This window comes from Oncorhynchus kisutch, linkage group LG24 (genome assembly GCF_002021735.2).
Source record: "Oncorhynchus kisutch isolate 150728-3 linkage group LG24, Okis_V2, whole genome shotgun sequence".
In the NCBI taxonomy this organism is placed as follows: domain Eukaryota; kingdom Metazoa; phylum Chordata; class Actinopteri; order Salmoniformes; family Salmonidae; genus Oncorhynchus; species Oncorhynchus kisutch.
The window spans coordinates 43010703-43027312 of NC_034197.2; the positions used below are offsets into that span (position 1 = coordinate 43010703).

A 16610-nucleotide genomic window follows, 5' to 3' on the forward strand; every position below is an offset into this window, starting at 1 on the left:
TGACAGTTCCACCACCCACCAAATTCTAAACTCCAAGACTTGATGTGTTTTGATGGTGTGTGTCATGTGTATTTGCTGCAGATGGAGATAGTGGCCTCATCTCAGAGTTCACAACCATTTACAGAGTTAAACAACTCTAAACTCTCGCGAGATCCAAGGGCTCATGCAATGGGTCTTATGAAACTGTTTCACGGATCTCGCGTGAATACGCCACTGACGGCAGTGAAATTGAGGCAGGGGTGAGAGGTACCCATGAGATGTTTTGAGAATTTTTATACAATTATTTATTTAAATAAAAATGGCCGCCGTAGAGAGCGGAGACGAGAGACTGTAAGTGTGAATTACACGTATTCACCATTTCAATGTCGAGTTAGATGAATGTTCAACTCGTTTAAAATGTATTGCTGTATTTAGCTAAAGTAATGCGTTGTATGTTTGTTATGAACTGGTCAGCAGGCAAGCTTACTGAAAGAGGCGTTCTGAGTACGTCACCAAATTATACAGAAATAAGTATTCCTCTACTTTAGCAGATCATCATAGATGAGCAAGGAAACGGTCTCCGTTAGATTGCTGTCGTGTGTGTGTCATTTTCTGACCTCTGAAAACACAGCCTGTAGATTTGTAAATATATTTACTGTCAACAAAAATATATCCAGTTGTGTTGTGTTTGCACTCTATTTGTCCACATCACCCACCCTCATAACCAATTTGGCTTGCCGGCTAAATAGCTGGATAGGATGTAGCGTCATCTGGTTACACATGTGGCCATTTGACGTGGTTATTTTGCGACAGAATAGCCACATATCATTACTGTGTTGTTATGACGTAAACCATTTATTTATTTTCTTTACGTAGAAACATGTTTGTTTGGTTATGACGACTGTTATCATCTAGCTAAATACTAGAGCAAGCTGACATGAGTTGGCCCATTTTCTAAAATAACAAATAATGTTATGGAGCAATCAAGGTATTGTTTTAATAGCATGAAGGACTGAGTATCATCTGGCAGAAAATTATATTGATGTACCGTGAAAATAATGCCCCGTATTTTCGCTACACTGGCATCTGGTACAAAAACAAACAAAAAATGTATTATAAATATTCTTTATATGCATTACAATTAGTCAGTTAGGGTGAAGTGAATAGCATATTGTGATGTAGCTGCTACTGTAGGCTACTTCTAACTTTACTGTTGTGTAGATCAGAATAATGATACGATGTAAGATGCTAGTGTGTATGTGGCCCGACCATGTGCAGTTCAAATTATTGGAACCATTCACATCTCTTGCCTCGTGGCTTCTCTGACTGGCTGCGTCATTCGATATGCCTGCTATCTGGAAGGCGCTTATTTCCACAGTGAGTAGAATATGGTTCAGCCCAGTTCAGGCAGACTGAAGGTTTGGTCCTTAATACCATATATGTATATATTTCACATTACGACCTTTGTGAATAGATAGTGAGTTGGTTGGGAGCAAGCTGAGGTTTGTAATTTATCTGTGACTTTTTGTTTAAAACATGTTGTACTCTTATCGGCATTGAAGATAAGTTTGCAAAATTCTTGGAACTTTCAATAAATTCCCTGGTTTTCCAAAAAAAACTGGGTTGGAGGATACTGGACTCCCTGTTTATTCCCTCCAGTTTCCGGGAATGCTCAAACTGGGATTTCGGAAAAAACAGGGAATTTATTGAAATTTACAGTACATTTGTTGGGGGGCAACCCTAGCTAAGGATAGCCATTCTCCATATTTTCTGGTCTGATGAGCTGAGACCATACCTCTGCTCTGCCTCTCCCCCTCATGACTAACGTTGTCTTCCACAGCAGTGAGGAGAAGAGTGAAGATGCCAACCAGAATCAGAGCTCCAACGACAAGGACCCTAAGACACACAGCAAGCCAAAGAAGGTGAGGTGGGAGCGGAGGGATATGGAGAAGGAGAGGCTGGAGTCTTCATCCACCACCACTATGTCCTCCCCTCCTCATCCTCCAGTCCAGCAGCCCAGTGCGCAGCTGGCTGAGGCGGGGCCCTCGGTGCCCATGGTTACTGCAGTTGGTGAGGCCTCGGGTCTCTCTGAGTCCCCTGCTTCGCCCAAACAGAGGAGGTCCATAATCAGGGACCAAGGTCCGCTCTACGACGACCCCTCTCTGCCCCAGGGCTGGACACGTAAACTCAAACAACGCAAGTCTGGGCGGTCCGCTGGGAAGTTTGACGTCTACTTGATGAAGTGAGCAGGCAATGAGAGACAGCCATATCAAGAATTGTCTCTCAAAAGCATATCTGAAATAATGTCATGATATGATCATGTTAAATATACTACAGAGAGATGTGATACAGAGAGATATGATACAGAGAGATGTGATACAGAGAGATATGATACAGAGAGATGTGATAGAGAGATGTGATACAGAGAGATATGATACAGAGAGATGTGATAGAGAGATGTGATACAGAGAGATATGATACAGAGAGATGTGATACAGAGAGATATGATACAGAGAGATGTGATAGAGAGATGTGATACAGAGAGATGTGATAGAGAGATGTGATACAGAGAGATGTGATACAGAGAGATGTGATACAGAGAGATATGATACAGAGAGATGTGATAGAGAGATGTGATACAGAGAGATATGATACAGAGATATGATACAGAGATATGATACAGAGAGATATGATACAGAGAGATATGATACAGAGATATGATACAGAGATATGATACAGAGATGTGATACAGATAGAGAGTGTTTTACAGGACTGGTTTAATGTGACTGAACTTTAGAGTGTTTTTCAGGACTGGTTTAATGTGACTGAACTTTAGAGTGTTTTACAGGACTGGTTTAATGTGACTGAACTTTAGAGTGTTTTACAGGACTGGTTTAATGTGACTGAACTTTAGAGTGTTTTTCAGGACTGGTTTAATGTGACTGAACTTTAGAGTGTTTTTCAGGACTGGTTTAATGTGACTGAACTTTAGAGTGTTTTTCAGGACTGGTTTAATGTGACTGAACTTTAGAGTGTTTTACAGGACTGGTTTAATGTGACTGAACTTTAGAGTGTTTTACAGGACTGGTTTAATGTGACTGAACTTTAGAGTGTTTTTCAGGACTGGTTTAATGTGACTGAACTTTAGAGTGTTTTACAGGACTGGTTTAATGTGACTGAACTTTAGAGTGTTTTACAGGACTGGTTTAATGTGACTGAACTTTAGAGTGTTTTACAGGACTGGTTTAATGTGACTGAACTTTAGAGTGTTTTACAGGACTGGTTTAATGTGACTGAACTTTAGAGTGTTTTTCAGGACTGGTTTAATGTGACTGAACTTTAGAGTGTTTTTCAGGACTGGTTTGAGGTTGATGGAAATACAAAGATGGACACTTCACAAAGTATTCAGACCCTTTGACTTCTTCCACATGTTTTAACGTTATAGCCTTATTCTAAAATATATATATTTTTTATTCCTTGGTAATCTACACACATTAACCCATAATGGCAGAGCGAAAACAGGTTTTTAGACATTTTTGCAAATCTATAAAAAAATTAAAATACCTTATTAACATAAGTATTCAGACCCTTTGCTATGAGACTCATAATTGAGGTCAGATGCATCATGTTTCCATTGATCATCCTTAAGATGTTTCTACAACTTGATTGGAGTCCACTTGTGGTACATTCAATTGATTGGACATGATTTGGAAAGGCACACACCTGTCTATATAACGTCCCACAGTTGACAGTGCATTTCAGAGCAAATACCAAGCCATGATATCGAAGGAATTGTCCGTAGAGCTCCGAGACAGGATTGTGTCGAGGCACAGATCTGGAGAAGGGTACCAAAACATTTAAATGGGGAATAGTTTGGAACCACCAAGACTCTTCCTAGAGTTGGCTGCCCGGCCAAACTGAGCAATGGGGAGAGAAGGGTCTTGGTCAGGGAGGTGACCAAGAATCCAATGTTCACTCTGACAAAGCTCCAGAGTTCCTCTGTGGAGATGTGGAGAACCTTCCAGAAGGACAACTATCTCTGCAGCTCTTCACCAATCAGGCCTTTATGGTAGAGTGACCAGACGGAAGCCATTCTAAAAGCACATGACAGCCCGCTTGGAGTTTGCCAAAAGGCACCTAAAGACTATCAGACCATGAAAAACAAGATTCTCCGATCTGATGAAACCAAGATTGAACTGTTTGGCCTGAATGCCAAGTGTCAGGTCTGGAGGAAACTTGGCACCATCCCTACGGTGAAGCATGGTGGTGGCAGCGTCATGCTGTGAGGATGTTTTTCAGCAGCAGGGACAGGGAGACTAGTCAGTATCGAGGCAAAGATGAACAGAGCAAAGTACAGAGAGCTCGTTGATGAAAACCTGCTCCAGAGTAATCAGGACCTCAGACTTGGGCGAAGGTTCACCTTCCAACAGGATAACGACCCAAAGCACGCAGCCAATACAATGCAGGAGTGGCTTCGGGACAAGTCTGTGAATGTCCTTGAGTGGCCCAGCCAGAGTCTGGACTTAAACCCGATCGGACATCTCTGGAGAGACCTGAAAATAGCTGTGTAGCAACGCTTCCCATCCAACCTGACAGAGCTTGAGGAGATCTGCAGAGAAGAATGGGAGATACTCCCCAAATACAAGTGTGCCAAGCTTGTAGAGTCATACCCAAGAAGAATCAAGGCTGTAATCACTGCCAAAGGTGCATCAACAAAGTACTGAGTAAAGGGTCTGAATACTTAAGTAAATGTGATTTTTCTCTGTTTTTTAAGTTGACTAAGTTTTTGACTAAGTTTTTGCTTCGTCATTATGGTTTATTGTGTGTCGATTGATGAGTTTAAAAAAATGTAATCCATTTTAGAATAAGGCTGTAACCTAAGAAAATGTGGAAGAAGTTCAAGGGGTTTGAATTCGTTCCGAAGGTACTGTGTATTTTTCTGAATCTGGAGATATTTGCTCAGTTCATATTGGTACTCGTACCTGCCCACCTTGTATTTCACCACACTTACAGTTGAAGTCAGAAATTTACATACACCTTAGCCAAATACATTTAAACTCAGTTTTTCACAATTCCTGACATTCAATCCGAGTAAAAAATTCCCTGTCTTAAGCCAGTTAGGATCACCACTTTATTTTAAGAATGTGAAATGTCAGAATAATAGTAGAGAGAATGATTGATTTATTTCAGCTTTTATTTCTTTCATCACATTCCCAGTGGGTCAGAAGTTTACATACACTCAATTAATATTTGGTAGCATTGCCTTTAAATTGTTTAACTTGGGTCAAATGTTTTGTGTAGCCTTCCACAAGCTTCCCAGAATAAGGTGGAGGAATTTTGGCCCATTCCTCCTGACAGAGCTGGTAACCGAGTCAGGTTTGTAGGCCTCCTTGCTCGCACACTCTTTTTCAGTTCTGCCCACACATTTTCTATAGGCTTGAGGTCAGGGCTTTGTGATGGCCATTCCAATACCTTGACATTGTTGTCCTTAAGCCATTTTGCCACAACTTTGGAAGTATGCTTGGGGTCATTGTCCATTTGGAAGACCCATTTGCAACCAAGCTTTAACTTCCTGACTGATGTCTTGAGATGTTGCTTCAATATATCCACATAATTTCCCTTTCCTGATGATGCCATCTATTCTGTGAAGTGCACCAGTCCCTTCTGCAGCAAAGCACCCCCACAACATGATGCTGCTACCCCCATGCTTCCCTTTTTCATCAAACATAATGATGGTCATTATGGCCATTTGGTTTTATCAGACCAGAAAACATTTCTCCAAAAAGTACGATATTTGTCCCCATGTGCAGTTGCAAACCGTAGTCTGGCTTTTTTATGGTGGTTTTGGAGCGGTGGCTTCTTCCTTGCTGAGCGGCCTTTCAGGTTATGTCGATATAGGACTCATTTAACTGTGGATATAGATACCTTTGTACCTGTTTCCTCCAGCATCTTCACAAGGTCCTTTTGCTGTTGTTCTGGGATTGATTTGCACTTTTCGCACCAAAGTACGTTCCTCTCTAGGAGACAGAACGCGTCTCCTTCCTGAGCGGTATGACGGCTGCATGGTCTCATGGTGTTTATACTCGTGTACTATTGGTTGTACAGATGAACGTGGTACCTTCAGGCGTTTGGAAATTGCTTCCAAGGATGAACCAGACTTGTGGAGGTTAACAATGTTTTTTCTGAAGCCTTGGCTGATTTCTTTTGATTTTCCCATGATGTCAAGCAAAGAGGCACTGAGTTTGAAGGTAGGCCTTCAAATACATCCACAGGTACACCTCCAATTGACTCAAATGATGTCAATTAGCCTATCAGAAGCTTCTAAAGCCATGACATTATTGTCTGGAGTTTTCCAAGCTGTTTAAAGGCACAGTCAACTTAGTGTATGTAAACTTCTGACCCACTGGAATTGTGATACCGTGAATTATAAGTGAAATAATCTGTCTGTAAACAATTGTTGGAAAAAATTACTTGTGTCATGCACAAAGTAGATGTCCTAACCGACTAAACTATAGCTTGTTATCAAGAAATGTGTGGAGTGGTTGAAAAACTAGTTTTAATGACTCCAACCTAAGTGTATGTAAACTAGTTTTAATGACTCCAACCTAAGTGTATGTAAACTAGTTTTAATGACTCCAACCTAAGTGTATGTAAACTAGTTTTAATGACTCCAACCTAAGTGTATGTAAACTTCCGACTTCAACTGTATCTTTACAGATGTTTACAGATCCGTTTACAGAAATGAGGATTAAAGAGAAGTTTACTGTTAGGACCTTTACAGAAATTACATTTACAGATCGGTTACAGATCGGTTTACATTTAGGACATTTACAGTTAGGATGTTTACAGTTAGTATGTTTACAGGGCAGTTTACATTTAGGACATTTACAGTTAGGATGTTTACAGTTAGGATGTTTACAGGGCAGTTTACATTTAGGACATTTACAGTTATTAAGTTTACATTTAGGACATTTACAGTTAGGATGTTTACAGGGCAGTTTACATTTAGGACATTTGCAGTTAGGATGTTTACAGGGCAGTTTACATTTAGGACATTTACAGTTAGGATGTTTACAGGGCAGTTTACATTTAGGACATTTACAGTTAGGATGTTTACAGGGCAGTTTACATTTAGGACATTTGCAGCTAGGATGTTTACAGGGCAGTTTACGTTTAGGACATTTACAGTTAGGATGTTTACAGGGCAGTTTATGTTTAGGACATTTACAGTTAGGATGTTTACAGTTAGGATGTTTACAGGGCAGTTTACATTTAGGACATTTAAAGTTAGGATGTTTACAGGGCAGTTTACATTTAGGACATTTACAGCTAGGATGTTTACAGGGCAGTTTACGTTTAGGACATTTACAGTTAGGATGTTTACAGGGCAGTTTACATTTAGGACATTTACAGTTAGGATGTTTACAGGGCAGTTTACATTTAGGACATTTACAGTTAGGATGTTTACAGGGCAGTTTACATTTAGGACATTTACAGTTATGAAGTTTACATTTAGGACATTTACAGTTATGAAGTTTACGTTTAGGACATTTACAGGGCAGTTTACGTTTAGGACATTTACAGTTAGTATGTTTACAGGGCAGTTTACAGTTAGGATGTTTACATGGCAGTTTACATTTAGGACATTTACAGTTAGTATGTTTACAGGGCAGTTTACATTTAGGACATTTACAGTTAGGATGTTTACAGGGCAGTTTACATTTAGGACATTTAAAGTTAGGATGTTTACAGTTAGGATGTTTACAGGGCAGTTTACATTTAGGACATTTACAGTTAGGATGTTTACAGGGCAGTTTACATTTAGGACATTTACAGTTAGGATGTTTACAGGGCAGTTTACATTTAGGACATTTACAGTTAGGATGTTTACAGGGCAGTTTACATTTAGGACATTTACAGTTATGAAGTTTACGTTTAGGACATTTACAGGGCAGTTTACGTTTAGGACATTTACAGTTAGTATGTTTACAGGGCAGTTTACAGTTAGGATGTTTACATGGCAGTTTACATTTAGGACATTTACAGTTAGTATGTTTACAGGGCAGTTTACATTTAGGACATTTACAGTTAGGATGTTTACAGGGCAGTTTACATTTAGGACATTTACAGTTAGGATGTTTACAGTTAGGATGTTTACAGGGCAGTTTACATTTAGGACATTTACAGTTAGGATGTTTACAGGGCAGTTTACATTTAGGACATTTACAGTTAGGATGTTTACAGGGCAGTTTACATTTAGGACATTTACAGTTATGAAGTTTACATTTAGGACATTTACAGTTATGAAGTTTACGTTTATGACATTTACAGTTAGGATGTTTACAGGGCAGTTTACGTTTAGGACATTTACAGTTAGTATGTTTACAGGGCAGTTTACATTTAGGACATTTACAGTTAGGATGTTTACAGGGCAGTTTACATTTAGGACATTTACAGTTAGTATGTTTACAGGGCAGTTTACATTTAGGATGTTTACAGGGCAGTTTACATTTAGGACATTTGCAGTTAGGATGTTTACAGGGCAGTTTACATTTAGGACATTTACAGTTAGGATGTTTACAGGGCAGTTTACATTTAGGACATTTACAGTTAGGATGTTTACAGGGCAGTTTACATTTAGGACATTTGCAGCTAGGATGTTTACAGGGCAGTTTACGTTTAGGACATTTACAGTTAGGATGTTTACAGGGCAGTTTATGTTTAGGACATTTACAGTTAGGATGTTTACAGTTAGGATGTTTACAGGGCAGTTTACATTTAGGACATTTAAAGTTAGGATGTTTACAGGGCAGTTTACATTTAGGACATTTACAGCTAGGATGTTTACAGGGCAGTTTACGTTTAGGACATTTACAGTTAGGATGTTTACAGGGCAGTTTACATTTAGGACATTTACAGTTAGGATGTTTACAGGGCAGTTTACATTTAGGACATTTACAGTTAGGATGTTTACAGGGCAGTTTACATTTAGGACATTTACACATATGAAGTTTACATTTAGGACATTTACAGTTATGAAGTTTACGTTTAGGACATTTACAGGGCAGTTTACGTTTAGGACATTTACAGTTAGTATGTTTACAGGGCAGTTTACAGTTAGGATGTTTACATGGCAGTTTACATTTAGGACATTTACAGTTAGTATGTTTACAGGGCAGTTTACATTTAGGACATTTACAGTTAGGATGTTTACAGGGCAGTTTACATTTAGGACATTTAAAGTTAGGATGTTTACAGTTAGGATGTTTACAGGGCAGTTTACATTTAGGACATTTACAGTTAGGATGTTTACAGGGCAGTTTACATTTAGGACATTTACAGTTAGGATGTTTACAGGGCAGTTTACATTTAGGACATTTACAGTTAGGATGTTTACAGGGCAGTTTACATTTAGGACATTTACAGTTATGAAGTTTACATTTAGGACATTTACAGTTATGAAGTTTACGTTTAGGACATTTACAGGGCAGTTTACGTTTAGGACATTTACAGTTAGTATGTTTACAGGGCAGTTTACATTTAGGACATTTACAGTTATGAAGTTTACATTTAGGACACTTACAGTTATGAAGTTTACGTTTATGACATTTACAGTTAGGATGTTTACAGGGCAGTTTACGTTTAGGACATTTACAGTTAGTATGTTTACAGGGCAGTTTACATTTAGGACATTTACAGTTAGGATGTTTACAGGGCAGTTTACATTTAGGACATTTACAGTTAGTATGTTTACAGGGCAGTTTACATTTAGGACATTTACAGTTAGGATGTTTACAGGGCAGTTTACATTTAGGACATTTACAGTTAGTATGTTTACAGGGCAGTTTACATTTAGGACATTTACAGTTAGGAAGTTTACAGGGCAGTTTACATTTAGGACATTTACAGTTAGTATGTTTACAGGGCAGTTTACATTTAGGACATTTACAGTTATGAAGTTTACAGGGCATTTTACGTTTAGGAAATTTACAGTTAGGATGTTTACAGGGCAGTTTACATTTAGGAAATTTACAGTTAGGAAGTTTACAGGGCAGTTTACGTTTAGGACATTTACAGTTAGGATGTTTACAGTTAGGATGTTTACAGGGCAGTTAACATTTAGGACATTTACAGTTAGTATGTTTACAGGGCAGTTTACGTTTAGGACATTTACAGTTAGGATGTTTACAGGGCAGTTTACATTTAGGACATTTACTGTTAGGAGGGTTTACAGGGCAGTTTACGTTTAAGACATTTATAGTTAGGATGTTTACAGGGCAGTTTACGTTTAGGACATTTACAGTTAGTATGTTTACAGGGCAGTTAACATTTAGGACATTTACAGTTAGTATGTTTACAGGGCAGTTTACATTTAGGACATTTACAGTTAGTATGTTTACAGGGCAGTTTACGTTTAGGACATTTACAGTTAGGATGTTTACAGGGCAGTTAACATTTAGGACATTTACAGTTAGTATGTTTACAGGGCAGTTTACATTTAGGACATTTACAGTTAGTATGTTTACAGGGCAGTTTACGTTTAGGACATTTACAGCTAGGATGTTTACAGGGCAGTTTACATTTAGGACATTTACAGTTAGGATGTTTACAGGGCAGTTAACATTTAGGACATTTACAGTTAGTATGTTTACAGGGCAGTTTACATTTAGGACATTTACAGTTAGTATATTTACAGGGCAGTTTACATTTAGGACATTTACAGCTAGGATGTTTACAGGGCAGTTTACATTTAGGACATTTACAGCTAGGATGTTTACAGGGCAGTTTACATTTAGGACATTTACAGTTAGGATGTTTACAGGGCAGTTAACATTTAGGACATTTACAGTTAGGATGTTTACAGATCCGTTTACAGTCGGGACATTCGTTGTATTTCAGCCCAGAGGGGAAAGCCTTCCGTTCCAAGGTGGAGCTGATTGCCTTCTTCCAGAAGGTAGGAGACACCGCCACCGACCCCAACGACTTCGACTTCACCGTGACAGGGCGTGGCAGTCCCTCCCGCCGCGAGAAGAGACCCCCAAAGAAACCCAAGGTGATGAAACCGTCAGGGAGGGGCCGGGGTCGGCCGAAGGGGAGTGGGAAGTTACGGCCGGCCATGGAGGGCGTGGCAATGAAGCGTGTGGTGGAGAAGAGTCCTGGGAGGCTCTTGGTCAAAATGCCTTTCAGCGCATCCAAGGCATCTGAAGTGGCGGGGCAGCCGCCATCGCAGGTCGTAGTCGCCAAGATGCGCCCGGCGCGGAAAAGGAAGTCGGACACACAACCGCAGACTGCTCCGAAAAAGCGGGGGCGTAAGCCAGGGTTGGTGTCAGCGGCAGTTGGGGCGGCGGGTTCCAGTACTTCCTCCTACGCAGCGGCTGCTATCCTCGCCGCAGAAGCCAAAAGGAAAGCTCAGAAGGAGTCTTCCACTAAGCCGGTGCAGCAGACCGCTCTGCCCATCAAGAAACGCAAGACCAGAGAAACTGTTGAGGAGTTGAGAGACATTCCAGCTATAGCCAGGGCAGGGATAGGGACAGGGAGTGCTGTGGTGGTGGCAGCAGCAGAGAGGACAGACCAGGGACAGAAGGATCAGGGACAGAAGCTGCCAAAGAGTCCAGGGAGGAAGCACAAGGACAGTCCCGTGACTGCCGGGTTGACCGCAGAGGACAGTGGTGGGTCCAGCGTTTGGTCCAGTAGTGGGGCCAGTGGAGGAGGCAGCAGCAGTAGCGTCACTACCCCAAAGAGTCACAGCCACAAGAGAAAAGAACGTACGCCGCACAAACACCTTCATCACCACCACCACCACCACCGTCGCCACAGTCACTCCTCTGTAGTGGAGGATCCTCCTCCCCCACCCGCCCAGCGGCCCCCCCACCACCACCGTCGCCACAGTCACTCCTCTGTAGTGGAGGATCCTCCTCCCCCACCCTTCCTGCGGCCCCCTCACCATCACTTCCCCGGCTTGACTATGAGCCTGGTCTCCCATACAGCCAGGGCCTCGGTGGGGCCAGGGGCCCTCCTGCAGAATAAGCCCCAGGACCTGAGCACCTTCAGGGGCCCCTGCCGGGCCAGCACCACCACGGCCAGAGGAAAGAGAGAGGAGGTCAGGGAGGTCAGACAGGACAGGTGTCCAAAGCCTCCGGCAGCTGCAGTGGTGGGAATGGGTGACACCAGGGCCAACAAGCATCAAGTGGACGTGGCAGCAGGGACGGTGGAAGGGAGGGATTTGAGAGACATTGTATCCTGCTTAGTCGTCCCCAGACCTAGCAGGGAGGAGACGGTCTCAGTCGTACCCAGACCTAGCAGGGAGGAGACGGTCTCAGTCGTACCCAGACCTAGCAGGGAGGAGACGGTCTCAGTCGTACCCAGACCTAGCAGGGAGGAGACGGTCTCAGTCATACCCAGACCTAGCCGGGAGGAGACGGTCTCAGTCGTACCCAGACCTAGCCGGGAGGAGACGGTCTCAGTCGTACCCAGACCTAGCAGGGAGGAGACGGTCTCAGTCGTACCCAGACCTAGCAGGGAGGAGACTGTCTCAGTCGTACCCAGACCTAGCAGGGAGGAGACGGTCTCAGTCGTACCCAGACCTAGCAGGGAGGAGACGGTCTCAGTCGTACCCAGACCTAGCAGGGAGGAGACGGTCTCAGTCGTACCCAGACCTAGCCGGGAGGAGACGGTCTCAGCCGTACCCAGACCTAGCCGGGAGGAGACTGTCTCAGTCGTACCCAGACCTAGCAGGGAGGAGACGGTCTCAGTCGTACCCAGACCTAGCCGGGAGGAGACGGTCGAGTCTCGGACGCCGATCACTGAAAGGGTTAGTTGACTGCATTGCAGGACCCATGTCTGTAAGGAGAGAGGAGACGTTTAGCAGTGGATTTTATAAGAAAACAAACAAACAGACAATGTGTACATAAAAACAAAAGGCAGCTGTTGGTTGATGTTGTTTCTGTGGGATGGGCTGTTTATTGACAAACAAATAACGCAGCTTAATGAACAACCCACAACAGATTGCTTCCTGATACATTTTTACTTTTTTTTTGTTTTTGTTTTTGTTGTCATTGTTTTGTTCTTTGTTTCTGCTTTAAACCTGTTAGTCATCCACTGCGACCCATGATCCTTTGCTCAAAGCTTACAGGACGTGGAGGACCTACACTTCCTGTATACATCATCAGCCGGAAACTATGGAATCCATGGTTTAAGATATCATTGTGAAAATGGGACTGAAACAGGGTTGGATTTGCCTAAAGCCAAGGCACATGTCCTGTCTGGCCCTTTATAAGTGACTTGTCAATGTTGTTGGTCTGTGCTCCGTGGATAGAGGCCTCGCAATATACATATGTCATGCACGCTTCAACTGCTTCTGTTGTAGCATCCTCTTACTACCGCAGTACGCTCAGGATGAGTCCAAAATGGCACCCGATTCCCCATTTTAATGCACAACTTATAGGGTCCTGGTCAAACAGTGTGCACTGTGTAGGGAATCGGGTGCCATTTTGGATGAAGCCTCGGTTTTCAGTCCACTCTCTACAGTCCAGGCCTATTCATTTAGGTGACATATGTTTTCCTCAACCTATATTATGTCAATGCGTCCCAAATGGTACCCTATTCCCTATGTAGTGCACTACTTTAGACCAGGACCCCTAAAAGTAGTGCACTACTTTAGACCAGGACCCCTAAGAGTAGTGCACTACTTTAGACCAGGACCACTAAAAGTAGTGCACTACTTTAGACCAGGACCACTAAAAGTAGTGCACTACTTTAGACCAGGACCCCTAAAAGTAGTGCACTACATAGAGAAGAGGGTATCAATTGGAAGTCACCCTGAAGCTTTGAAACTAAAACACTGTTGATGCTGACAGATAACTTCCTATCTGATGGTTGAGGTGATGAAACCACAGGGTTTTAGAGGCCTAGATACACCAATGACGTGTGCTTTGAAAAACATTTGGCTACTGAAAAACAGGTTTCATTTGATTTCAATGTGTTACAATTACAATCCTACTGATGCCTTTTCTCGTCGTTTACTTGTGTAATGGAGGATTACTGTAGTCCCACAAATAAACAGAAGCAAATAATCATTAACACATGGACTTAAAACAAAATAAATGTAATGCAAATAAGACAGTACATGAACATTTGACCCAGTTTCTCCTAAATTGAAGTGTTTCCCAACAGTCAGACAGGAAGCTAAAAGCACAACCCAGGCCTTATTATAGCCAATGCTCCATGGATTCGGCACATTTTGTGTTGTTGTCAAAGTCTAAAAACTTTTCTAATAGTCAAATGACATCACAAAGACCGTTATCAATAACCAAACCCACTGGAGGAAGTTATGTTGTTGTCTGTTGTGTGTGTGTGTGTGTGTGGGGGGGGGGGGGGTCAATAATTAAAAGGTAGACAGCATCGTGGGCCAATTTCCACTACAACTAAGAGCGTTGAAGCGCGAGACTCAACTTCTCCACTGTTTTGGTCCCGTGAAAAATCGAAACCAGTACACTTGTGCAGATACTGTGTGAGAGCAATACTTGCTCATCTCAATATCTCCGCTACTGTTCGTGGCAACGTCATTTAGTCAAGTCTACTTTATTCTTTATGTATTCAGTTCAGTTCTAAAATGTATTTCAAATAGAGTATTGATTATTAAATATTCCAGTTTTGACGCAGCCACTGGATGCCAACACAATACTCCTTTGTGCATGCGACTGCATTATCTTCTGTGCATGCGACTGCATTATCTTCTGTGCTCGTGGCTTCATGATATTTGCTTCTGTTAGACGAGTTGCTTTCCTTTCGTTTAAAATCGCAGGTAGGAAGTCAAGAGATGTGACACAAAACAAAACATAACGCATGCTAGTGATTTTAGGCGGATTTAGGAAGCTAGAACCTACTCCATGGTCACTATAGAGGGTTTTTAGGAAGCTAGAACCTACTCCATGGTCACTATAGAGGGTTTTTAGGAAGCTAGAACCTACTCCATGGTCACTATAGAGGGTTTTAGGACGCTAGAACCTACTCCATGGTCACTATAGAGGGTGTAGGAAGCTAGAACCTACTCCATGGTCACTATAGAGGGTTTTTAGGAAGCTAGAACCTACTCCATGGTCACTATAGAGGGTTTTAGGAAGCTAGAACCTACTCCATGGTCACTATAGAGGGTTTTAGGACGCTAGAACCTACTCCATGGTCACTATAGAGGGTGTAGGAAGCTAGAACCTACTCCATGGTCACTATAGAGGGTTTTTAGGAAGCTAGAACCTACTCCATGGTCACTATAGAGGGTTTTAGGAAGCTAGAACCTACTCCATGGTCACTATAGAGGGTTTTAGGAAGCTAGAACCTACTCCATGTCCCTGGTCACTATAGAGTGTTTTAGGAAACTAGAACCTACCAGCGTTTTTAGATAAGAAATCATGCGAACAGTGACATCATAGTCAGTCAGATTTAAAACTTATGGTTGGAATTAAATCAAATCTGCAGTGAGCAGAAATCGGCATTCCTGCGCAGACAATTAGTCTACAATTTGTGTGATGATCACAAGCAAAATTTAAATCCGTTTTGTTTCACCCCATTAACAATGTCTCGCTAAATACATTAGTTAAATACATTAGTCAATTACACCAGTTAATTACATTAGCGAATTACATTAGTTAATTACATTAGTTAATTACATTAGTTAATTACATTAGCGAATTACATTAGCGAATTACATTAGTTAATTACATTAGTTAATTACATTAGTTAATTACATTAGCGAATTACATTAGTTAAATACATTAGTGAATTACATTAGTGAATTACATTAGTTAATTACATTAGTTAATTACATTAGTGAATTACATTAGTTAATTACATTAGTTAATTACATTAGTTAATTGCATTAGTTAATTACATTAGTGAATTACATTAGTTAATTACATTAGTTAGTTACATTCCTTTTTTTTCTTCTTCTGGCTCAACAACAAATGTTTTCATGAATTTTACCCAACACTCAATCCCTCACTCACACAGAAGCAATTCCATAAGTGTACCGTAATAGGGCCCTGACTAGTGTACCGTAATAGGGCCCTGACTAGTGTACCGTAATAGGGCCCTGACTAGAGACACAGTGTTTCTAATCTGTGCACAGTCTTGAATATGAAAAACGTATTCTTGCACGTCAAAAGTCCAGAGATCTATTTGTTATTGACTTCTTACATTGTAACATATTATGATAGTATAGATTTATTAATACGTTAAAGCAACGATATGTTAAATGTGTAATTCTCTGTGATGGACATCGTGACGACAGTATGGATGTTGTGTAGAGTGGACCTGTTACAGTAGTATTCAGTTTTGGCACAACACCAGACGTCACAAAACATATATTTTTTTTTATTTTTTTATCTGCACAATAATTTTTTCCTGCCTTCCTGTAGATCAGATGTAAGAACTGTGAAAGTTCAGACCACCCCTGTCTCTACCTGGGGAGAATATGTCCTATATCTACTAGAGATACAGACCCCTGTCTCTACCTGGGGAGAATATGTCCTATATCTACTAGAGATACAGACCCCTGTCTCTACCTGGGGAGAATATGTCCTATATCTACTAGAGATACAGACCCCTGTCTCTTCCTGGGGAGAATATGTCCTATA

The 16610-nt window shown here is 41.4% G+C and overlaps 1 protein-coding gene across 1 annotated transcript; it reads left to right on the top strand.

Annotated features, from left to right (window-relative positions):
- The first annotated feature begins 238 nt into the window (after window positions 1–238).
- On the top strand, window positions 239–13651 carry LOC109869103 (methyl-CpG-binding protein 2). The gene is made up of 3 exons (XM_031804290.1): window positions 239–330; window positions 1820–2221; window positions 10879–13651. The coding sequence occupies exons 1-3, from the start codon at window positions 299–301 to the stop codon at window positions 12797–12799; spliced, it is 2355 nt and encodes a 784-aa protein (XP_031660150.1). The 5' UTR covers window positions 239–298; the 3' UTR covers window positions 12800–13651.
- Window positions 13652–16610: the final 2959 nt, after the last annotated feature.